Source organism: Dermacentor andersoni, chromosome 4 (assembly GCF_023375885.2).
Source record: "Dermacentor andersoni chromosome 4, qqDerAnde1_hic_scaffold, whole genome shotgun sequence".
In the NCBI taxonomy this organism is placed as follows: domain Eukaryota; kingdom Metazoa; phylum Arthropoda; class Arachnida; order Ixodida; family Ixodidae; genus Dermacentor; species Dermacentor andersoni.
The window spans coordinates 87,947,599-87,972,975 of NC_092817.1; the positions used below are offsets into that span (position 1 = coordinate 87,947,599).

Here is a 25,377-nt window from a genome sequence, read left to right on the forward strand (position 1 = left end):
CAACAATGACACGTGAGTCACCTAATTTGCCACGACAAGAATAAGTTGTCGAACAAATGATCTGTGGAGAAGTAAACGAAGCTCGCGAAAACCACCTATGTGAGGACGCATCCTTTAGCTTATTCACTCTAGATGGCGGAACTCTCGCTCAAAAAAAAAAAAAAAAGGAAAAGAAAAAGAAAAAGAATTCGCATTTTTTCCTTATGTAATGCACCACTTTAAGCGCGTACCTATGCCTTTGATAGCCGAAATTACAATGGGCCATTGTAATTTCTATGAGCGCAGCGTAAATGCGCTGGAGCGCTGTCAAAAAAGAAAATGAGGTTATGGGCACCACGAATTTAGTAGGGAGGGGAAATAACCAGGAAGCTTCTTGCTAATACCCTTTTTTTTAAAGGTCATAGTTACGTAACGAAGTGTGCTGCTGAGTTACAAGCATATAATGACCATCTGCGTGAACTTGCGATGACGAGATGCAAAAGAGGCTTAACAGAGGCACACTGTACTGGGGCGGCCGTCACAACTGCATTTCAAACACCATGCAATAGGCCTGGTAGACAAATGATGAAATTACCACAATGAAGATAACCCAAATTTTGTTATCCGTTCGCTGCTTGTTCTTCCTCAATATTATTCCTTTTATCCTGGTTTTCACAGCGACTACTGCATTGTCTGGTATCGTGTTGGGTCTCTTTGTTAAGTCCAAAGGGTTTCAAGGCCGGGTCTCCTAGCAAGGTTTCGTAAGGCAACCACAACGGATAACGAAGTCAGCTTCACCACAATTCTGTATCACTGGGACTGATGCCAAGAAACTACGTTTCGCAGCCGCACGTCTACACGTCATAGGAAGCAGACAGCCTCGCCTGACTTCTTTAACCTGGTTGACGGTTTACGGTTGACGGTTTAACCTGGTTGACGGTTGAAAGGCGTCAGGCAGGGAGATACGATCTCTTCAATGCTATTCGCAGCGTGTTTACAGGAGGTATTCAGAGACCTGGATTGGGAAGAATTGGGGATAAAAGTTAATGGAGAATACCTTAGTAACTTGCGATTCGCTGATGATATTGCCTTGCTTAGTAACTCAGGGGACCAATTGCAATGCATGCTCACTGACCTGGAGAGGCAAAGCAGAAGAGTGGGTCTAAAAATTAATCTGCAGAAAACTAAAGTAATGTTTAACAATCTCGGAAGAGAACAGCAGTTTACGATAGGTAGCGAGGCACCGGAAGTGGTAAGAAAATACATCTACATAGGGCAGGTAGTGACGGCGGATCCGGATCATGAGACTGAAATAATCAGAAGAATAAGAATGGGCTGGGGTGCGTTTGGCAGGCATTCTCAGATCATGAACAGCAGGTTGCCATTATCCCTCAAGAGAAAAGTTTATAACAGCTGTGTCTTACCAGTACTCACCTACGGGGCAGAAACATGGAGGCTTACGAAAAGGGTTCTACTTAAATTGAGGACGACGCAACGAGCTATGGAAAGAAGAATGATGGGTGTAACGTTAAGGGATAAGAAAAGAGCAGATTGGGTGAGGGAACAAACGCGATTTAATGATATCTTAGTTGAAATCAAGAAAAAGAAATGGGCATGGGCAGGACATGTAATGAGGAGGGAAGATAACCGATGGTCATTAAGGGTTACGGACTGGATTCCAAGGGAAGGGAAGCGTAGCAGGGGGCGGCAGAAAGTTGGGTGGGCGGATGAGATTAAGAAGTTTGCAGGGACGACATGGCCACAATTAGTACATGACCGGGGTTGTTGGAGAAGTATGGGAGAGGCCTTTGCCCTGCAGTGGCCGTAACCATGCTGATGATGATGATGATGATGACGGTTTACGACTAATTTGCACAGCGTACCGCAGCGTGACGCCTTGCATGCGGAGCGAGTGCTGTACTCCGGTGGCGAGAGACGAAGGCTGTACTGCACATAATTACCAGGAGGATCGCGGTGCTATGTTATTTCGAAGCACGGACGGAAATTGACACGATCGGCCCCAGCTGTAGCACACAGAACTTTTCGCTGTAATGACCTAACATATAAAGAATCACATCAGAAGCACAAAGGATGGTGCAGCACCTTCACAGGGATTGCGAATAAATCTTCATAAAGAGAAAAAAGAACAAAATAATTAAATTTAAATGAAGGATCGCTGGTTGACCCACTCCCATCGCTGTGGGTCCCGCGATGGTGTATCACCAAATGGGTTGATACACCTGTACTCGTCAAGTCAACATGTCTTCTGCAAGGAGACCTCTCCACGTACACATTCCAGCAGCCTGAGCTGTTGGCTTTGCGCTTCCCGGTAACCTCGAGCTGCCCCAATTGCCTCATCCCACGAAGGCGCACGTTATGCGTTAACGTACTTGTTTACTGTTGCACTCACCGAATTCAAGCGTCTGAACCGTGGCCTCTTCGGACAACGGGCCCGCGCCCTTGTTGTTGAAGGCCTGCACTACCACGGCGTACTGGGTGTGCCTCCGCAGACCGCGGATCTCGTACTCCTGCTCCTTCTTCTCGGCGACCGCGTCGTGTTCGCTGTCGTCGAGCTTGACCGTTTGAAACTGGAAGGTCTCCCTCGTGTTTATCGGTCTGTAGCCCACGTGAAAGCCCTTCAGCTTTCCGTGGTAAGTCGCCTGCAGTGGCGGCTGAAAGCAGTGGAACGAAAGAAGGAAAATCGTCGTCGCTATTCTCATTCCGTGGCTTTAGTGATGCGTGGTTTGATCCGAACAGGGGTGCTATGCAGGATGCGCCGACTTTCTCGTTCACCCAAGTTTTACCCGAGTTTGCTCGACGGCAGTCAGTGAACGGAGATAGCGTGAAACGCGCGAAGGCTGCAGGCAAAAAAATACGCCGACAAAAAGCCGCGTATGACAACTTGAGCGCACCCTGCGCGGCACGCTGCTTCCACGTTTCAAGCGCAGACGGCTGCACAACGAAACGCGCCAGCGCCGCGTATTGTTATCAACGGATTATCGCAACTTAGCAATACCGTGACTGCCCCGCTGTCTGTCTGCACCGTCTGCACACTTGCCGTGAGCCGCTTGCCACGCCTTTAACGGGCGTGTCAAGGGCGTGCTTCTCTTTCAGGCACTATCTTTTTATCCTCCATCGAACGCGAACAGGGTACATGCGGCACATTCTTGCACCTACGCTTTCGCTCAAATGAATAGGTTAAAATACAACAAATAAAATAACGAACATTTTTATTTCTTTAAGTACCTGTTTTTCGTTTTGAATGCTAGAAATTTGTGATAACAAACGGAGATCGAGCAAATTATTAAATTTTGCACTTGCCGCGAGTGGCGACAGTGAGGCGAAAGTACAGTGTACTAGAATAGGCAGTGGAACGACCGCGCTCCTTGGGCGACTATCGCGGCGGCGAAAGTAGCGGCGGCGCTGTGATCGGCGACTACGGGGAGGCGCGCGTCGAAGCCTACGCGGCATGTGGACTCTAAAGGCTACTTCCGCAACTTCTTTCATTCATTCGCACCCAGGACGCGCCCGTTAAGCGAAACGAATTTTTCTAGCGTTTGATATTTACTCTTTCTCTATTTTGGCCAAAACCGCGATGCAAAGATGCTTGCTTGCACCGATTGCAAATGACAGTACACGCCGTGCGCAGTGTTTACTGGCATGAATAGATGAGACGAAATGAATAAAAAAACTGCAACAGATAATGATTATCTTCAAAGTTTTATTGCACACTTCCGTGGCATGAGGATGCCAAGAATTCACATACTATTAGAATGTACAACACAAATACACAAAATGTTCCAGGTCAAGACAATGGAGAAGTTACTAACATACACAAACATAAAGTGATTTTAGAAATGCATTAAGAGGTTTTCCATGGTATGACAAAATTGAGAACTTAACACAAAAATGCACGATAGAAATAAACATGTTTAGCAATGCCATGGTTAATAAGTACAGATATATAAAAAGCGACACCCACTGAAGGATTTAAAGAAATTCACAATACAGATAAGCAACTGTACTGTACACACAATACAAACGTTAATTAAACTGCAGCTATCATTCAGGAATGCCGGCATACCAGTCAAATTAATGGTTTAATATGCAATCAATTCAGCCTGCTTAACTTCAAGTGCTTAGATGACTTCCTCTTGGAGGTGCTGGCTTTGTTCAGCCCCTTTACAAAAAAGTGGAGCCTGGTTGTGACATAAAAGCCGACAACACGGGGTGTCAAGCATTCTGCATGCGCTTTGCAACCAATACTCAAGAGCCTGGCAGAATGAATCATCTCCAGGATATCCATTACACTCTCACTGTGCACCTTATTAGTAGAGAAACAACCAGTGAAAACATCCTCTAGGCGTGTAATAAATGTAAAAAGTTCAACTGAAGGGTACAACAAACTACCCTGATCTTTGAACTGCACAAATGCAGAAGCAGCCAACAAGCGCCCTTGTTCAGTTGACAGCAAGAGGCGGGCAATGCAATCAGGACATTTGGTCGGTAGCACGCACTTTTTTGCCACGTAGCCTGAAATGTAATATATTAACCTTGACTCGCTTCTCTTGACATGATACACATGTTCATCAGTTTCTGCTGGCAAAGATGTAGTCAGAACCTCTGTATTTTCATCTGTGTAAAACTTCACTGTTTCCAAAAACTTTCCCTTAGTGGTACCCTCTTCTCTGTCGGTTGCCTCAAGAAGAGAGTTGATCACATCATGCTCCACATTGCTGCCCGTGACGCTTCGTGCCAAGTTCTAAAAAGAAAGACAATGAACAGTAAGTAGAAAATGCTGCGGCGTTGGATGACTGTTGCAGCCCGATGAAAGTCTCACTATACCGAAAAAGTTCTCAACTTTATCCTGACTAAGCCTTGAAGTTAGCAAATATTTTAATCCCACTTTTTTGTTCGAGTAGTCAAGAAGCTCGAGCGTACTTGTCAGTGTTACCCTTAGTGCTTCTGCAGTTGAGTCACTGAGAAAATGCCTCTTGTCAGTGTGACGCTCCCATGGGTTCAGAAATTCAAGCATATCTCTGATCTTTTGTACACTGGTAGAATTGGGTGCTAGAGCTTCTGCTGGATACCTAAAAGTCATTACAGCAATCAGCGACTTCATTCTTGAAAAGAATTTTGCAGTAGCTTCTATGCTGCCACAGCTTCTCTCCAGTTGTGTCTGATAAAGAAAGAATGATTGCAGAAATCCCTGTCGAAAGAGCTGAAAAGCATAACTCACTCTCATTTTTTTCAAAGTTGTTCGGTGCAACATGAACACTTGATATACCAGGCATTGCCGTCAATGCAAGTGCACTGTTGTCAAGTGTGAGGGCTTCCTTCACAATATGTATGGACACCTGTCCATCCGTTGTCTTGAAAGTCGTGCCTAGAAGCCGGTTGCGAATATTCTTGACAAGATGAGGGAAGTCAGAAAAAAAAATAAAGGAACCGGCTACTGTCAACTGGGTGTTGCTTCTTGCAGATAACTTCTTTCATTGATGCTTTTACATTAAAAACTCTCCACATCTTCCTATTCTAAGAGGCTGCACCACACGTTATATAGTCGATAAGAAGCCCAGCTTTTTCTGCGAGTACTGTAGCCTCCAGTAGAATTTTCGCAAGCAATTCACCCTTGACATTCTCGTGGCTACCAAAGACACCAAGCACCTGCGTCCAATTGCCTACAAGGGGCACAAACATTACAACAAGACCACGATTGCATGGCAAGGTCCTTTGGTCCTCAGGTGTGTACTCTCCAAGGTCGACAAAACCTTCAATTTTTCCTCCTGTGGTCACTGAAAGGTGCTCGGAGAGCTTCATTTCATCAATGATAATGCCTCCATGCCTGTGAAGTTCATCTAGTGGCACCGTTTTCTTTTTTAGTGCGATCAGAATTTGTTCATTAAACCTATAACCACCCCTGTATTCAGCTGTGTATTTTCTTATAGTCGTTTCACTTGGAAGGGATAGAATTGCCTGCTTTCGCATATATTTGTAAAGTGTTGGGCTACGCATTTTAAGTAGTATGCACTCCAAAATCCACTCTTTCTCGTAGATCATCCCACGTGGACTTTTCCTCTTTGAAGCTTCAAAACACTGCCGAACAGCAAGCTGCTGCTTCGATGAGAGATGCTTAATCTTCTCGGCAAGCACTTCTTCTTTGGTCGCAGCACTATCGGCTTTCATCTTACTGAGATCTTCGCTGAGCTTCATTATTTTTGATGTAAGGCGCTTGCTCTTGCGCGTGCATGCTTGCAACTTCTGCGATGTTTTCTTAGGCGCACATTTTGGTGACTTCCGACTTAGGAGACGTGACCGGTGGGTCAGAAGCGCTTTTCTCAAATATTTGCACGCAACGCACGGTATTCCATCCTTGGTCGTTGTACCAAAGCAATTTATGCTGAAAGCGGCTTTCCACTTGTTTTCTACTTGGTTACGCAAGCGGTCTGCAAGACTGCTCATCAAAAGGACCTCGTCGTTCGCAGCAGCACCCTTACACAGATACATCTCATTGGCTTGTTGCAAAGCATTTATTGCGTCCTGCACTGTTGTCAGCGATGACTCTGCCACCAGCTTCCCACGCAAAAATGTCTTCACACGAAAAGCACCAGAGCTATCCTCTGTGCAAAACACGGCCCTTTCAACTCTCACTTCACCTGTGACGGCGTTAAAGGTGCACGAAGTGAAACAAATTCCTTCCGCGTCATGCATCTCATGCAGAACCCAGCGCTTATTAGGTGGGGTAACATTCTTGAGCGCGGCGACGGTCACGACAGAATTTACATCACTTTCGTGCTCGTACACACAAAATGTCAAACGACTGCTGCGATACGCACTCCTCAGCATCGTCGTCCCCCTCGGCGCATCGACGCCTTGCAAGCAGCTACAGTGACGTGCCGATAATGATTTACTGTGTGCTACGTCGCCACAATGCAGGCAATGAAATCGTGCTGTGGGGCCATCGCAGCCCGAGAAGATATATGCATAAGCCAGCGACAGTCAACGCTTTGTTTTTGATAGTAGTGCGCAGTACATCACCGATGACAGTGCGTTGTGCGTGTTTTATGTCGGTGGTGAACATTCTTGATGCCTCTCAGCTCGGCACCGCGTCGCTGTTGCCGAAAGATAAGTTGGGCGTGGCCCAACCGTGGTGGGTGCGCGCACAAGAGTTACATGCCTCGCGCGGGGCGTGACCTCTGGCTTTGATTGACAGGCGAACTCCTGCTAAACTCGTACATCGCGAAACCCCCTCCGAGTTCAACTCGGGAACATGGCGGCGGCAGCAGCAGCCTGTGTTATTGCATCCAGCGGCAACAAGTGTCAGTATGACCGTCTGGACCCGTTCACGTACATGACTGCCGTGGAGTTCCAGCGTCATTTTCGCCTGTCGAAGACATCAATGCGCTGGCTGTGTGACGAGCTAGGCGAAGACTCTCGTCTGTGGAGACAGCGTGGCGGGCTTCTTTCGCTCACCGTCGAAGAGCAAGTCCTCTGCGCCTTCCGTTTCTACGGGACTGGGAGTTTTCAGGGAAGCGTCGGCGCCGAGCGTTACATTAAACGTCATCAAACTACTGTGAGCCTCTGTGTCACAGATGTCTGATGCGCTTATTGATGCGGCAGTGCGGAAGCGGTGGCTGGCTTTCCCGAAGACTGCGGCTGAGCGGGCATTTATAAAAGAACGCTTCTTACTTCGCGGAAACATTACGAAAGTAGTCGGGTGTGTCGACGGAACGTACGCAGGAATTAAGGCGCCTTCAATGTCAGCATTACTGTGATTAGCATTGAAGCAATGTCTAGACGCACCATATTGCCAAATTTGTCACTTCTGTGTAGCCGACTTAAATTTTGTGTTACCGACATCACACATGCGGCAGCCTATAGTACTGACTTTTTCGCTGGTTGCTGACTTTTTACCGATTGTTCTACTTGTCTGTCAGGGTGCCTTCCAAATGGCTCACTTTTTGGGGAAAGAGGTTAATGAAGTATAAGTAGATAAATGGATATCACAAAATTGTGTGAAGTACCCTGTGAATGCTAATGTCATAAAGAACTTGGGTTTTTTTATGAGATTACTTAGTACTTAGTACAAGTTACTTAGTATGCATAATGCTGAATTTTGGTCATGCGTCATCTATCGGCCGCACTATGAAACAGCGAGGCATTGCACAATTCGTTGCAGTGCGAGAAGCGGATGTCGCGCCAAGCAGGTTGTGCCTATGTTTTTATGGCGAAATGAAAATGCATTGAGAATCTTAGTGTGCTGGCATGCATGAAGAAAATACTTCAGTGTTTGCTGTGTTCACTGTTGGTGCATGTGCCAGTGGTTCAGTGTATTTTCTTTTTTTTTTTGGGGGGGGGGGGGGGCAGCGTTATTCTGTATGGACAAATCGCATATTTTCGTCTCATAATGGGGCTCTAATTCTTCAGCAGTAGAACAATGCAGATCCAATGCTCTGCAGAACTCGGTGTGCGTGAAGATCATGAACCACCAAGGCAAAATTACATATCGGGAGAAATGTGGTGCAGATGCTAATGAAAAGTGAGTCTTTAACCCGCCATGATAAAAATAAAGATTGCAGAGCGAATAGACCTTTTGTACAGCTTTAGAGCAATGATTACACAAAGTGTGACATGCTAAAACGTGCAAAAGCTTGCCGCAATGCCAAAGTAGGATGAGCGATATGCAGCATATTTTGGCATTGAACATGTCTTGCAACTGCTATTTTTTATTGTAAGCCTCACTGTTACGCCTTTCCCTCGGGCACTCCCTTTACTGAAACGCAGCACTGTCTTTCTATTGGTGTCATGATGATGATGGCAACGGCAGCAGTAAGGCTGGTTAATGCTTGCCTCTTTGATTCCTGCGAGTTTAGTGGTACAGAATATAGCACGTGCATACACCTGTGCAGCAAAATTTTATGCTTGTGGTGATTTGTTGGAGAGGTAATTCGTGTTGGGACATTTCAAAGATGTGCGCCATTGTGGCTTAATAACTAGAGCATTGGTGAGGTTGAAGACTGGTTGTTTTGGTATAGAAGCTTGAAGTTGAATTGCACAACAATTCGACGGGACACAAAGAGAAATACACACAGCAGAACGCTCTGCTGTGTGTGTTTCTCTTCTTTGTGTGCCGTCGAATTGTTGCGCGATCCAACTTCTAAATAGAGCATTGGGTCTCTTTGGTGCAGGAACGAGGAAGTGTGAGCTATTCGACACCTTGCCAGTGCCTTGCCACACAATTATGGAAGTCTGAAGGTTTGCAAACAAAGCTTTGCTTTCAAATCCGCCTGCTCATGTAATACAAGCACTGATTGAAAGAACCGTCATACAAAAATAATGGTGAAATGAATGGCCTTTGAAAAGTGTAATTTGTATATTGACTCTGTTGACATAATAGGTGCCATACTGGCCTCAAAATTGTACTAGACAGAGCAGTTTGTTTCCTATGTGAAGCACAAGCTTCCATTATATGTTGTGCTGATAACCAAGCTCAGTTTGTTTTGACGTGGTACACAACATTCACTGTAATCTGTTTTTGATTCTAAAGAAGTGCCAAACACCACCTCTTTTTCAAGGATGTCATGGGAATATTTGGCGAGATCTTTTTGCAGCCCCTCATAATGGAAGTGTGGCCAGCCAGCTTTGCTTGGGTGCCTTAATAGATTTCTGTTCCTGATCATTGTGTGCTATCAAGTTGCTAAAGTCTATGCAACCAGTGCAAGGCATTACGTGATTCTATAGTCGGATACAACTTTAGGAGGCCGCAGAATCTGCACTTCAACAGCAGGTGAACACAAGCCTGCACCAATGGGCACACACTCTGCACTGACGTTGTGCCGCTGGACACACTAATACCTGCTCATTGGAGAGGGACTATCTCTTTAGACGTGGAGGCAATCGGCTGCTGCGCTTTGGTCGTCTGGGCGGGGCCTCTCCTGTCTTCTGAAGTTGTATCCGACTAGAGGATTCCGCTTTTCATACGACACAAAAGGACAAAGTGTACAATTATTTGACCTATGAAATGGATACATCACAAGTGAGCTATGCATGGGCTTAAGCTGTGTGAAAATTAGTACATGCAAGTATATGACATGGTTAAAGAATATGTGGTATCGAACATGCATGTAATGGCACGTTTAAATCGGGGAGTGTTGCATTCATATGCACAGTCTATAGGTGGTAGCATTATTAAGCTCTTGCCGTTTCCTGTCTTTTCATTGTGAAATACACACACCGTTCATCTTGCAGCTAATCAACACCCACTGTATTCTTGCACATAGAAAGAACAAACAGCACAATGACGTATATGCTGCATTAGTATCTTTTTCATTTACACGGTCCAAGTGTGGCACAGGTTGTCTTACGTTTTTGCCCATCTTGAAGAGACATCAAGTGCATGTTACAAGTGTCCCAATATGCACAGCACAATGTTTACTGCAATAATTTTATTCATGCTCTTGAATAATAAACAAAATAATAAACTGAAAGCTCCTTTATAAGGTGTGTTCTGGGGGCTTGACTGGAGAGCAGTGAGGGCATCGATGCTACCTGTTGCAGAGCAGCCCTCTGGACCTCTGCCACACTCTCAAGAGCACATGCCTGGCGCTCGCCTACTGCCACCAGGCGGTTGAGTGCCTGCAGCAGCAGAATGTTTCGCTGCAAAAAAAGTGAATTGTTGGAATGAATCAACCGCATATAAACCATTATTTACAAATAGAAATGCTCATTGCACTATTGGTACTAAATGCCCTTAACAGTGGAAGCCTTTAGTGTATGCATAATAAAACAATTTGTCGGGACAACGTTGCTTTATTTTTCATAACGGGTTGTTTTTTTCAGAGCCAATTGTAATGTTTATTAATGTGGCAGCAGATGAGGTGTCCTCACACCTTCACGAGTCTCTACTGTCAGCACCACAAACCTGTTTTTCTTCACTGCAAAACAAATGCCGCTCCCTACAATCCCGTCTTATGCAAGCTGATTGCATGCTATGCCTACAAACATCATATTTTTGTCCCATTACACAATTTTCTACCATCCTCGGCTGCAGTTCTCTCACCTTGACATCCATTCTGTCACGCTTATGTAATCACCTGTTACAAATTGGCAACAAGTGATTGAAGACGTGCATGGCCTGCCCACCGACTCCATTTTTTTTCTTAATCTCAACTGGCATATCAGTTGCCACGGTTTACTACGCCACTGTATTCCTGCCTTAATGCTATCTCCAACAATTTTTGTTACTTCGCTTTCTGCACAGTCCTCGACTTCTCAAGTTTCTTTGTTAACCTCCAGGTTTATGTCCCATATTGCATAACCGGTAGAATGCAATGATTCTAAACATTTTTCAAGGATATCGGCAACGTGGCGATCACGATTCGGTAATGCCTCCCATGTGCTGTTCAACCCATGAAACTTTTGTATAAGTTTCCTGCTTTATATCAGTACCTGCTATTGATATTTCACCTGGATAAAGATACTTTTCCATAGATTCTGCGGGCTGAATGTCCCTGATGAATTTCTGTTATCTCGCCAAGTTAGTGAAGGTTGCCTTTATCTTTTCCATATTTTCGCGGGCCCACGTGCATGTAAAAGCACAAACACTCATTGTTTCTTAATGCCTTTTTAAAACTGCTGCACATTCAGTTCGTTACTACGAAAGTGACTTGATCCGTGCTCTATTATTATGCTAAATATGAAACAGTAGAAATATACTTATCCGCAGTTTGTCGATGTGTCCTTCACTGTGTTGGTTGCGAGATCCATCGACGGCACCACCTCCTTGTCGCATCGCAGCTATATAGGCTGTCTTCCTTTTGCACACACTATGCAATATTCGTGACGCTTGCAGTCACGCAGAGTGGAGGAACTCAGCGCACTCACAGAAGCAGCACCGGATAAGTTGTTTGTTCAGGATTGGGCCGTGAACAGTAGGTGCGCGTTGCGATCGGTAAAATCGCCGAAGCTATTGGCAGTCTTTCGGTGTGCACGGAGAGATTGCTCACGGAGGAACAGAACTATCCAAGAATTAGTGGTCATCGTCGAGCCTGATCACTACGTCGCGCACTGCAAGCTCGTTGTATGAGTTTGTTTACACTGCGCCTCTTCGGTGTTTAGCCGCCATGCTCGCCCGATGAATGTATGTGATGACGCTACCACAGCTGTCCCTGGTAGTATAATGCGAAGCGTACTAAATTACAAATTAGCCGAATACACATTCAGTGTACATCTTGTAAGCTTTAAAATGCTTTCAAACCACGTTAAACTAACTTATAATGTTGTACTAAATGCATTATGTAATGCACTCGGTGGAACGACAGACAAATGAAAGAAGGCACGACCATGCACCGACGGTATGATCACGTGAGCCCCAGTTTGTCGACCGCCCAGAAGGCAACGCCCAAGGAATGATAGCCACCCAGAGTGAATCTAGATAAACCAATGAAACTGGAGGCTTGGCGAAAGATAAACTGTGTCTCGGTACCATTTGTGCTTTCATCTTGGGGTGTCGCCAGAACTCGTGAAGATACCGAGTTTCGCCAAACTCGGCGCATCCTGCATAGCACCCCAGCCCTTGTTATTGGTCAGGAGAACGGTTTTGACGAGTTAGTGAAATGAAGGCGCTTTCCCACAACAATGAATAACAGCTATAAATGCATACATTATTTGACTAATTCAATCGGGGTGTTTGTTATTTGGGTTACTTAATTGCGTCCAAAAATGAACGATAGGATGCAATAAAACTGTCGCGGCACAGTAATTGATTTGCTTTGCTACTCACCTTCCACCGCACGTGGATAGTCTTTGAGCTTGTTGCCGTGACCCTGACTTCGTACGGAGAACCGGAGGGTGCTGAAAGCAAACAGATGAACTTTTCGTCGCTGAAGATAGTCTGGGAAGGAAGGACGCGGTGGCGGATGGGCGGCGCTTCGGTATCACATCACCAATCATCAGCCGTGCGGGCACCGGTGCTTTCTCTTTCACCTGTATATTTACTGCCTGATCGTTCCCGTTTTCCCTTTTCCATCCCCTTGCAATTATTTCTTATTTTCTTTTCACAATCTACACGATACGACGCTATCTTTCGCATATGTCATCTTCACATCCTGCTCTTGCGAGAATAGTTGTCACTATTTGGTCTATTTGGCTCACATCAATAGTACACTCTTGACACGCACTGTACGTAAAGGGACAAAACTAACCGCATTCTTGTATTTACCGTGTTGCGTCATTCCTTGACTTGGCGGCTAATGTGGATGTACACACTGGTAAAATTAGGCAAATAAACATAGACGCTGAAAGAAAAAGTAAATGAAGCGCTGAAGATATGTTCTGGCTTCGCAGCATTATAAGGCTGGTACGCGCCCTTTTACGTAACTGTCCTCTAATCAGCCCCAACCAGGCGAGCTTTCACCGTACCCTCAACTTCATAAGCATACTTCGTTCTAATGCTACAGGGGAAGTTGTGTCCCAAAGCGGAAAGGTATATTATTGCCAGCAAATGAGCAAGCGCGTAATGATGCATCGTAATAAAATAAAACTGCGCCGTTTGAGGCTCAAGTTGTGTAGTCATACCTTCTTCGTCGGTGGACACCCGCACTTCCTCGCTGGGACCGGATTTTCCGACTGCGTTTTCGGCCACGATTCGAAGAATGTAGGACGTCCCGGGAGTGAGGCCGGTGAGTGTGGCGCGGTTGCTAGGTGTCCCGGTACGCATGCTCATGGGCGCCGATGTTACCTTGTCTTTAAGGAAGAAAAGAAAGCAGCTCACTTGAGCATCGCGGGCAAACAGAAGCCACGAACACACGCTACAGTAAAACCGGAGCGGCATTGTCGTTTCTTCCCCACAGGGTCAGTTTGTTCATTCTTTCAGCATAGCCTCTGAGATCGGACCGTGTGCGCCCAAGCCAAGAATGGCTACAAGAATGGCTCTTGCTTGTGCGCAGCCCGATCTAGGATGTCATGGTTATAGGTTAAACTTATGGCGCATTCGACTGGTCTTCCAGAACGCTCTGATGACAGTAATGAAGCCGTGTAAGATAAGAACTAAGCTTTACTGCGTGCATAACAATGCTCAAACGGCGATGATGAAACCGTATTATTACTATATACTAGACCAATTTAGTCTCGTAGTACGACTTTTAAAGTTATTTTATACGAATTTTTCCAGAAGCGTCAGAGTGCTGTGGAATGACGAGTCGAATTTTCCACCGGTGTTCCTACTTATTTGTGAAGCTTTTCTTGAAGCCTCTCGTGTGTCAAATGTGCCTCAGAGATGTGCAACCGCGCAATATTTTACTCGATACAAGTTACACTCGGAATTCGCGAGGGCTCGTATCACCTTGTATGAATCTTTTGGCCTGCCATATGAATAATCACACAAAAAGAAAGGGGGAGGGAGGGAGATAATGGACGAGGCACACAGTCATTAATTCGCTGCGTGCATGCTTGTTTGCACCAATGGACAGCGCTGTAACAAACACAGATCTCAATAAGGCGCCCAGTGTTTTGCGTCTTGCTAGCACAAGTTCGTCAACATGTGCTTGAAGCTGCCATTGATGAGTATAAACATGCACATCAGCGGCACCGTGTGCAAGGTATATAGACCTCACCGTTCTAATACAGCTTTTTTTTTCATGAAGCAACGTTTAAATGCGCGGCGCCCCATTGATGCAATGGAAATCATGTTGAAGTTCCTTCTGTCAAGCGACATGTTTGAACGACTGTGACACTCCTGCGTTCTGTGTGTGCTTTTTAATCTCCCTCTCTTTCTATATGTGTGCATTTCTTTTCTTTATCTCTCTGTCTCCCCTACCCCTTCCCGAGTGCAGCTTAGCAAACTGTACACATATCTTTCGGTTAACCTCCTTGCCTTTCGCATCTCATTTATCTCTCTCTCTCTTTCTCTGTCAATGTGCGCGAAAGCAATATTTCGCGATAGAGATAGAGACAGAAAATGATAAATGAAAGGCAGGGAGGCTAACCAGGACTGAGCCCGGTTGGCTACTCTGCACTGGAGGAAGGTAAGAATGCAAATGGCAGGCGTGCTTCCCTTTCGTCTAATCCACTTTTTCTTGCATAGCCAACTAACGTGCGTTGAAAGTTATTCATGACGTGTCATCGAATAATAATGCAGCCTCTGATTGTTACAGTCTTGAACGAATGAGCCGCAAACGAGACAGTCAAATCTAAAAGCCGAGAATGAAAAGTTTTCGGATACATGCCACATACAGATGTTATTTATATCCCCTTACAGAGATGCGTAGCGCACGACAATGTTCAAGTTGACCACGCTAATATCACAGACGACAAGGACTTCGGAATTTGATGTTCTGCTTTAAATACTTCCTTTCTGATATTCTGTTTTTTTTCGTGGTTGTTATCAATGGTCAGTGAATGAAAAGCAATAGCTCAAACGCAAGGCCTTACGTGAATTCTATGGCCTGCAATGACATATTCAAAAATTTTTTACTTTACTATTGTCCTGCGTAACAGATGTGTGCGCGAGCTTGGAGAACTCGCATGTTTCTTAGACTCGCAAGGCGTAAAATGTTCCTTATTTCGTAGTATGCGTACCAAGACATACGTCCTGATATTTTTTACGCATCATTAGTTGCCAATTGTATAGGTAACAAAGCGAAATACACTCAGTTATCTGACATCGGTACAGATGCCCACTGCCGGAACTATAAATAAAGGCTTCTGGTTAAGGATGACCTGTGTACTGTGTTATACCAATACTTGCAAAAAAATAATTCAATAAATACCATCTACCAAAAGAAGGCACAGATTGGCATAGGAAAATTTATGCATGGTACAATAGCCTTTACGAGTGAAATAAGTATGCCAAGCTAGCCATTGGTATAATTACGATGGAACACTTATTTAAATGTAGGCATTCAAAGTTCTCTCTTTTCGTAGAAATGCTGATCAGCGGTCAGCGTCTTCGTCGCTGTCTCATTCTGAAGAATGACCGAGTGGCCAATGTCCATGTTTAGGAAGCGTGCTTGTGAACGATGTGGTTTGCCCGAATATGGGTCCAGGAACGTAAGCTTACTACTTAGACATCTGTTTTGCCAAGATGCATGTAGTTAAGGCACGCGGTCGTGACACCGTCGTGGTCGTTCCACCGCGGTCATTCTAGCATCCTCATTTGACTGCCGTTATGCCGTTGTCGGGACGCCTTTTACGGCGACCCAGTGACCCAAGTTGTCGAATTGCTTGACCCATGATCGCTATGCCGTCATTGTCGTTGCATCATCATCACTCCAGCTCTCTCACTCAATTTTCGTCATGCCATTGTCGTCACGACATCATCGACATACTGTTGTTGTCACGCCATCGTCGTCGTGCCGTCGTCGTCATTGCGTCGTTGTTACGAATTCGTTTTCATACCATCGTTGTAATGTCCTCGTGGTCATTCCGTTTAGTCATTTTATGTTTGTCATCCGACTCTCATCATGCCGTCGTCGGCCTGCTGTTCCCTTACCAACGTCATCACTTCAAAAACGTCATACCATTGTCGTCATGCCATCGTTTTTATGCACCTCCGTCGTTAAATCAACGTACTTCCTTCTTCGTCTTTTTATAGTAATAATGCTGTCGCCATTCAATCGCGATTACGCTGGCATTGTAATTGCGCCTTCATCACACAGTCGCCGTCATATATATTTGTTGTCACGCCGTCGTCGCAATGCCGCTGTAGTCGTTTCATCGTTGCAATTCCAGCTTCGTCATCCGGTTGTCGTCGTACAGACGTCGACAGGCCATCGTCCTCACACAGACTTTGTGATGCAGTCGTCGTCATGTACATTGTCATTATTCCATTGTCCTTATGCGATCGTCGTCACGTGGTCGTCGTTATACCATCTTCACATTTCAGAATTGTCATTTCATTGTCGTCATTCCTTCTTCGTCGTTCTGTCGTCCTCACTGCGTCATCGTCATAGAGTCGTCGTCATGGCACGATGCTCATGGCCGACCTTTATAAGCGAACGTCATAGCCAAGTGGGCCGATAGTCGAGACAGTGTATATCACATACGGTTGTAGGAATTGAAATATCAGAATGGCCACTGCAGATTTTAAATAAACGTGTCTTCAACAATACGATGTGCCGCTACATCGTTTGGATGCTAATTACGTTACCGTCGACAGCCATCGTGAGATAGGTACGGCCGGACTTTTTTAGAAGTTATCCGTGCATTCTGCTCGGTGAGAACTTTCACAAATTACTTCCGTCATTTCCGGCGAGACCCTCATCTGTTGCTGACAAGCTTTGATAAGCCAGACACTTTTCAGACAACTGCGCCGTCTGCACAGGTAATGTGAACCGTGAGTGTAATCTCCACAATAACAAAGCCTAGCAATGCGTCTCAAGCAGGCAACGTCGAGCCGCTAGAAAGCTAGCATCGATTGTAGCAGTTCTATGAAATCCTGTACAATGCTGCGATAATGGAAGCTTAAAAATCTTCAGAATCGCCCGGCACGAAATACACAGTGAGTGCGTTTTGTGTCGTGTCATTCTTAAGCTTGTACTCTGTGCCAACAAGCCCAACAGAGAGTTTTAAGCTTAAGAGGAAGCTTTAGCTCGGGCCCAACTCCGACGCGGCCTATTCAAATACATGTAAAAACGCAAAAACGTTTTTATGAGATAACCCCTGGACCGATTTTGATCAAATTTGTTGCATTTGAAAGAGAAAGTTAAATTCTAGTGACTGTTGGAAGCGGAATTTCGATTTAGGGCTTGAATTTTCTTAAAACGATTTTCAAATATATGACCCTTTGAAAAAAACAGAAGCACGAAGTTTACAAATTCATAGCTCTGCATCAAGAACTGATATCGCGGTTCTGTAAACGGCATCCATTAGATCATTCAAAGCGGACAAATGCAATATGTCATTTTACATCTTACGTGAATTTGTTACGTTGGTTACAACGGTTTTGCAAAAGTTGTATTTCCCTAGGATTAAATTTTTTTATATTCATGTGTAACATATAAATTTTGTCCGCTTTAGATGTACTATTAGATGCAATTCACAGAATTGTATTATCATTTTTAGTGGTTGAGTTACAGAGTTGTAAACTTGATAGTTTCGTTTTTTGAATATTTTCAATTTTTGCCAATATTTAATAAAAAATTGACGACCTAACTCAAAAATTCGAAACCGGCAGTCACTAGATTTTAAGTTTTTCTTTTAAATGCAGCAAACCCCGTCAAATTTGGTGCAGTGGTTGCCGAGAAAAACGAATTCTCCTTTTACATGTATTTAGATAGGAGCACCCGAGCTAAAGCTTCCTCTTAACAACATTCTGCTAGGCTTCTACGCAACACATAAAAAACAATAATGGCATGCGTTCTAATCTTGTGAAGTAAAACTCCCTTTAAGAGGCAAATGCATGAAGGTCGTTATACACAAAAATTTAATAGTACTAGTGAATCACCTACCGGTTTCAGGCACGTAGAGGATTGTGTACCCTAAGATGGGACTGTTACCCGTGTGCGGTTGCGTCCAGTAGAGAGTTACGGAACGGCTTGTCACTTGGTCTATGTGAATGTCCCTTGGAGTCTCTGGAGCACCTGTTGTTGAAAGAGCACATCGAATTTATTAACCTGAGGCATGACGTAGTAAGTCTTATTTTCACTTTTGTTTATTTTTTATTTGCTTCAACGACTTCAGCAATATAACCATGAAAAATACCATCCGACAATCGAGAAGCATACGATGCAAAAAATCGCCGTTAAGGTGGCCATCATCAGAAGATACAGAAAAGCGCGCATGCACTACTACTGTAGGCGCTATCGTATTCGATTATACGATGCCAGGCTTCTGGTTCCGATAAGGAAGAAAAGGCAGGGGATGAGGTGTTTCTTGCTTACCGAAGCAGCGGAAGAAAATCTCTGCTGCACCGAGAATAGCCCGTCTCCCAGCAGCGTAACATTTCATTTTTTTTTCAATCTCGGCAACTACCGAGCCCTTAAAGAAAAGACTGGCAGAAGCAATCTATTCATTTATTTTATTTATTTTCATACTCTCAGGACCTGAGGGTATTACAGAGAGGAGTGTTCTAACAATAAATTGTTAATCGCAACTTTAAAGGCGGCAGGGTCTTCGATTGCAGGAACGGAGGCGGGAAGATAGTTCCACTTACTGCTTGTTTGCGGCAAAAAAGAGGCATGGCAAGTGTTAGTGCGACATAAAGGAATTTTAACCTTGAGCTTATGATCGATCCGAGAGGACACGTAATCGGGAGGGAGGAAAAGCTCGTTTTTAAGTGTTGGGTTTGTGTAAAAAAAATTGCGATAAAGGTTTAAGCGGAAGCACTTGCGGCGTGACCGAAGTGTCGGCATAGACCTAAATAGATTTCATTGAAGAGACGCTGGCGTAGCGAGAATAATTAGAGAGCACATGTAGGGCAGCGCGGTTGTGAACGGATTCAAGGGCGGTGATAACGCGGAGCTAGATGGCTCCCAAATAGAGCAAACATATTCTAATTTTGACCTAACCAGAGTTGTGTGCAGATTAATCTTTATAGTGGAGGAAACGGAGGAAAAATTTTGCTGTAGAAATCGAAGCATGTGATTAGCGTTGTTAATTACATGTTCAACGTGTATATTCCAAGAGAGGTCGTGAGTTATATCCAGGCCAAGATAGCGGTAACTAGTAACGGAGGTTAAAGCGGAGTTATTAAGGGTATAAGCAAAGTTGTAATTAACTTTATTGTGACGCATTATTCGCATGAACTTACATTTTGAAGTGTTTAGCTTCATAAGCCACTCGTTGCACCACTTAGAAATAGCGTCAATGTCGGATTGCAAAATAGAAACGTCCTGTTGGTTATTAATTACACAATAAAGCACACAATCCTCAGCAAAGAGTTTAATGCTAGAGTTAATACCGACAGGTAAGTCAAACAAGAAATAGTAATGGGCCCAGAACCGATCCTCGTGGTACGCCTGAAGTAACAAGAACGGTAGGAGAGTCAAAACAATTAGCGTGAACGTTGATTGTCAAAGTAATGCGAACGTTCTGCAAGGGTTCCGCAATTGCTATGCACCGTCAATGCCCTGCTTAATCGGTTCTGTGGCACAGCCAGGACAGCGTTCTGTCTACAGCGGCTGACATGAAGACGGCTCGCAATTAGCAGACGGGGATACAAGGACAGCTCCGTGTTCCACCGAAGGTCCTTTTTACGTTTCGAAAACAAGAGCTTCCCTCAATATTTGTTGAAGTCGCGGTGCTGGTTCGTAAAGGAAAATGGGTCTCGAGCCTGCTTATAGACTACCTGCTGGCAAGCACCAAATCTGATTAGGGAGCCTGTGGGGCGCGTATGTAGGCTCTTCAAGTCTACTGAGCAGGCAGTGATTTCTCTCGACTAAAGTAGTCGCTGTTCTTCAATAACCGTGGCGACCGAGGACTAGGATGTCTCAAAAGGTATCCACGCAGTAATGCCACTCGGTGTCCGAGATTCCGGAGACCAACAGTTGCCTTATACCGGGGGAAGTTGGCATGCAGCTTTGAACCCATACTGGTTCCTCAGAAAGGAACCTTCACACTTCAACAATATTTCTAAGACACTTGTAAGGGGGAAGGTGGGGGGGGGGGGGGAAGGCGTTACCTTCGGTTTCGCGCTACCTTTAAGTCAATGGCGACCATCTGTCATGTGATTGTCCCTCCATCTTACAGAAGAGAATAATAGAAACAGAGGAAAGGCAGGGAGGCTAACCAAAAAATAGTTCGCTTTACTATCCTACGCGGAAAGGCCGAGAAAAATAAGGAAAAGAAAACTAGTGCGGTTGAGCAGTACATAAAAACGCCCTTTCTCTAAATTTCCTTCGAAAGGACGCGGCAATTTTATGGTTAGGAAATAATAGCTCGGGGATAGCGATGGAATGCTAGGATTAGTGACCAGTTCAGCCGAGCGGCGTCGCTCAGTGGAGTCGACAAAGAGGGTCGGGAAGAGACGTGGTTGTGGGAGGGATACGGTGGAAGGTACTGATAACTTCACCTTGAACAATGAGTTGAATCGTGCGGTCCTTCTTTCCGTAAGAGTTGGTAGCTTCACAGGCAAACACCCCAGAGTCTTCGCGACTCACGGACGGAATGAAAACTTTGGAAACTATTCCTTCAGCCGTTGTGTCCTCTTGAAGAACAAACCTAGAAAAAAAAACGGTATACGGACATATAGTTGTTCTATGCGAAAATTTAACTTCATCAACGACACACGCACGGATGCACACATAATCCGCATCATCATAATCATAATCATAACAATAATCATCATCGTCGTCGTGCTGGTAATAATAATAATAATAATAATAATAATAATAATAATAATAATAATAATAATAATAATAATAATAATAATAATATTGAGAGTGTCGTACTTTCGTTTCTGATTTATATTTTGATCGCACTGCATCAATCTTTATTAGAAATATTATTTTGTAATCTAACTCTCAATTCTGAATGTGTTGTTATAACGGCATTATATTTCGTATTGCCATTCGCACGTATCTAGTCGTTACCTAGCCAGGTGTGAAAGCGGTCGTCATACGCTCACCCCGTCCAACCACGCGAGCTTCAGCCCTGACGTAGACGAATTCTTGTCTCCAGCCAGAGAGCAGCTGCGAGCTGAACTTATGCGGCGTTGCACAACTCGTGCAGTGCATAGATATTTTGACACTTCAAGTGACGATCCCAAGCATGAATTTACGAAATTCGCACGCACCGTGGCAGAGCGAGGTCCCCGAAAGGTTTTCTATCCTTGGACCAGGTGACCGTGAGCGGAGTTTCCCCGAACACCTCGCAGGAGATGGTTACGTCGTCCTTGGAGCGAACTGTCTTTGTCTCGAACTCCTCCTTGAAGTACGGAGGAACTGCGCTTTGAAAGAGACGAACACCACCTGTCACGCGCCCTTGAATCGATGGTTCCAGCGGGGTACACAAGGTCTGGCGCAAGCGCATACCGCAATGCCAAAATGTACCGATAGGAACAGTATTGACACACTCAAAAATTTACCATGAGAAATAACAAGAAACGCAGAACAAGTATGTCGATTTTCGTGCTCTTCTGTTTTCTGTTAGCTTGTTTTCTCTGTCACTTCACAAAAAATAATCTGTTTATTGTTTTTCTGTAACCTTACGGTAAAATAAGTGTTAGATAGTTTATTCCAATATGATAGTAACTTTTGCTCCCCTCATGACTGCAGCTTTTATGAAGTGCGAAAGAGTCAAATGCTGGGATTCGGGGTTAACAGGCCATCCATGCATAGGTAAGCAAGCTAAATAGAAAACATGACCACCTGATGAGACATCTGGCTCCAAGACACCCGGCACAACGCGACGCATCCAACTATCCGCCATACGAGTTTATGTAGCCATGCTGCGAGCGGCATTACTCGCCCCGATTGTAGCTGTAGCTTATTCAGGAACAAATAACAATTGGCTCGCACATGCAACACCTATCTACCTATACATGCGTGGTTGGTGAAGCTGCACACAAATGTGGATTTAGGATAGTAAATAGAAGCTGGAATCTCATTTTGCTGACAGTATCCTATGGGGAACAATTACGTTAAAAACGTTATGACTGACTATAAACAGGAAAAGTCTTTTCTTTGTGAATGAAATTACCGCCGTTTGTTCGATTGAAATACATTTTCCTTAGTAAGAGTAAAAATTCTCCATTTCTTCTTTTGCTCTTTCCATTTTACAGTGTAGTGAAATCTTGTTGACACGTTCTTCAATTAACGTGAACAAAACTCTTATTGCAAAGTGCGGCTGCGTTCCGCATACCTTTTGGCATGAACGTTTTGACACGGGCTAAAAAGAAAGTAAGGTGTAGACAAAGGCACGTACCTATGCTTTCAAGTCCCATGTTTGAGGGCTACTTTCACCAAAGTGTCGAAGAAACTAAGCGCACTCTGCACATTGTTCAATTTCTCATTTCTTTTTTTCTTTGCAAGAAAAAAAAGCCGCAAACACAGCAGCATTTGCAATACATTCTAATCAAACGAAATGCCACGAGATATCTCCACCTGGCCTACTCTTTCCAGCTATGGCCTAACATCACCGCAATACGTTACAGATAATACGGACACGTCGCTCTGATACTCCTTCATACACTACTGAGAGGCGTACGTGAGCCATACTATGGCCTGCCATAATCGACCGAGCTTTTCTCGCGACGGGATCAACCAAAAGACACCTTAGGGTCGCGCAAGTGGTTTCGTCGAATAAACGCGTCGGCCATCGATCAATCAGTCTCACCGTTCACGTCGAGGTAAGCGACGACCGACAGGGCCGGCCCGACCCCGTTGCTCGCCTCGCAGAGGTAGTGACCCTGGTCCTCAAGCGTCACTTCGGATATGACCAGCGATCCATTCTCCAACACGTGCATGTGCGGGCTGCTCACGACGCTCCTGAACTCGGAGACCTTCTCGCTTCTCTTGCCTGCGCAGCCATAATCGAGAAAGATGAGAGAAGGCCAAATGGGCGGGGGGGGGGGGGGGGGGTAGCAAATGAAGGGGCTCGGAAGTCACTTTAAAGAAGCCCGAGGAGGCCGAACAATTCCATGTATTATTCCATTTGTCTTTATACGAACGATTCGAAGACTTTCACGCTGTCGCCTCCCTCACACTGTTTGTGCGTGTGTGTGTGTGTATGTGTGTTTATTTTGTTCACAGACCACATTTGTCTCACTCTACCTCTTATTTGAACTCTCGTTATTGCGGACTCTCTCCTTTCTGAATTTTACTTTTCGTCTTTATTTCGATTTGAGCCATTCATGTGTTCAGGTAGTCGCTCACTAAATACAACATCGAATGGACTATACGAAACCTGTCAGGAGGCGGACAAAAGAAGCAGACAATAACTTAAACTCGGTTAGCGGAAATTGAAAGTGATGAAAGCAATAACCCTTTGCGAAAGAAGTCTGTGAGCTCAACACGTGACCTACTTCTAGATGAACTGGGTTCATTGACACATACCATTGTGTCCTACAGAGCCATTGTCAGCGTCACGTCGGTATAATACTTGGCGTGAATGACCGCGGCACTGTTTTTTTACCTGCGGGCACAATATAGTTAGGCTGATAAATGAGATTGAAAATGCCGCTGTAGATAATGAAAAGGCCGATGACGAAACGAGCGCGACAACGCACGCGCATGCACACACGCACATGCGTGCACGTGCACACAGATGTACATACATGCGCACACGCTATATGAGACATTCAACCGTGCATGGTCCACGCACATCATCGATCAGTCAGAATTTAACTCCACATTTGCCATTGTCACTGCCAGAGTCACTACTTGTTCGAGCAAGGCTTCGAATGATCAATGAGATGCTCTACCATACGTCCGAGTTGCAGAGGAAGGCCTTCACAAAGTATTCTTTGGTAGAAAATGCGAACGAGAAGAAACCTTAATTCTTAAACCGTAAGTTGTGCTCATATTTAGCTTTTGGCCTGCATAAATGTGCTACCGCGGGCTAGGTTGCCTCACTTCGTCAAAACCTGACATTTATTGCAAAATACTGCGCTCGCAGCCGGTGCTACAAAAAAAAAAAGCATAAAGAAACAGAAAGATGAAATAGAAATAAAAAAAAAGTTCATCTGGTAAAGTGGTGTGTGCCTAAATAACCTACTGGTCGCGGCTGCGAAGGAAATTCTAATTAAACACTGCTCTCGCTTGCTGCCCAGCCTTGTCCACGCAGAATCCTTTTTGCAAGCTGGGCGCCACGAACGATGCGACGGTCAGTAATTAGGAATATGAATGGCTCATTTCTTTGTACTGGTTAACAGCCGTGCATACTTGTTTTGCAGGATATACGTGTTCTCAGAAGGTACAAGCCTCGCGTGCGTAAATAACCACCATGTTTTCGTAGCCCGTTCTTTCTCATTCGTAGTTCGACGTTAACTGGCTGTAAACTGTAATTTAACATGAAGGATAGAACAGATCGTGTCGCAAACATACATTCTGTTTGGATCAAGAAAGACTTATGATGAAGGCAAAAGCAGAGCTAACGAGTAATGAAGCCCTACTTGAGGTACCCCGAAATATTTGAATGAGTAAAACACGACCGATAACTTAGTGAATATAACTACATAAGCACGAGGTGAGCTTGAGCGAAACACGCGTTTTCTAGCTCATTACCGTAACGACCATCGTTTGCGTGCAGGGTGTTTCTCCCTTGAAATGAAGCGATTAAGGTAGAAAAGCGAAGTCCGTAACGCAGGCTTCATTCTGGCAGCTTCGTCACGTAACAAAGCATAAACTAAGTGTCGGCAAAATTATCATGACATCATAAATACTTAGTTCAAACGTTAACGCATTTATCTTTATATGTTTTAATTATAGAGGTTTGAGTTTGGATTTGCTGAAAAGAAAAAAA

At 44.7% G+C, this 25,377-nt stretch overlaps 1 protein-coding gene across 2 annotated transcripts in view; it reads right to left on the reverse strand.

The window, feature by feature from the left end:
- The window catches only part of LOC126536805 (cell adhesion molecule Dscam1-like), a 505,486-nt gene that overhangs the window by 21,644 nt on the left and 458,465 nt on the right, over positions 1-25,377 (reverse strand). For both annotated transcript variants that reach the window (XM_055074009.1, XM_055074008.1), the window contains exons 11-17: positions 23,251-23,433; positions 21,710-21,857; positions 20,987-21,135; positions 18,426-18,557; positions 13,555-13,722; positions 12,761-12,831; positions 2,390-2,651 (exon numbers count right to left, since the gene is read on the reverse strand). In XM_055074009.1, the coding sequence (XP_054929984.1) occupies positions 2,390-2,651; positions 12,761-12,831; positions 13,555-13,722; positions 18,426-18,557; positions 20,987-21,135; positions 21,710-21,857; positions 23,251-23,433 (1,113 nt within the window). The remainder of the gene's footprint in view (positions 1-2,389; positions 2,652-12,760; positions 12,832-13,554; positions 13,723-18,425; positions 18,558-20,986; positions 21,136-21,709; positions 21,858-23,250; positions 23,434-25,377) is intronic.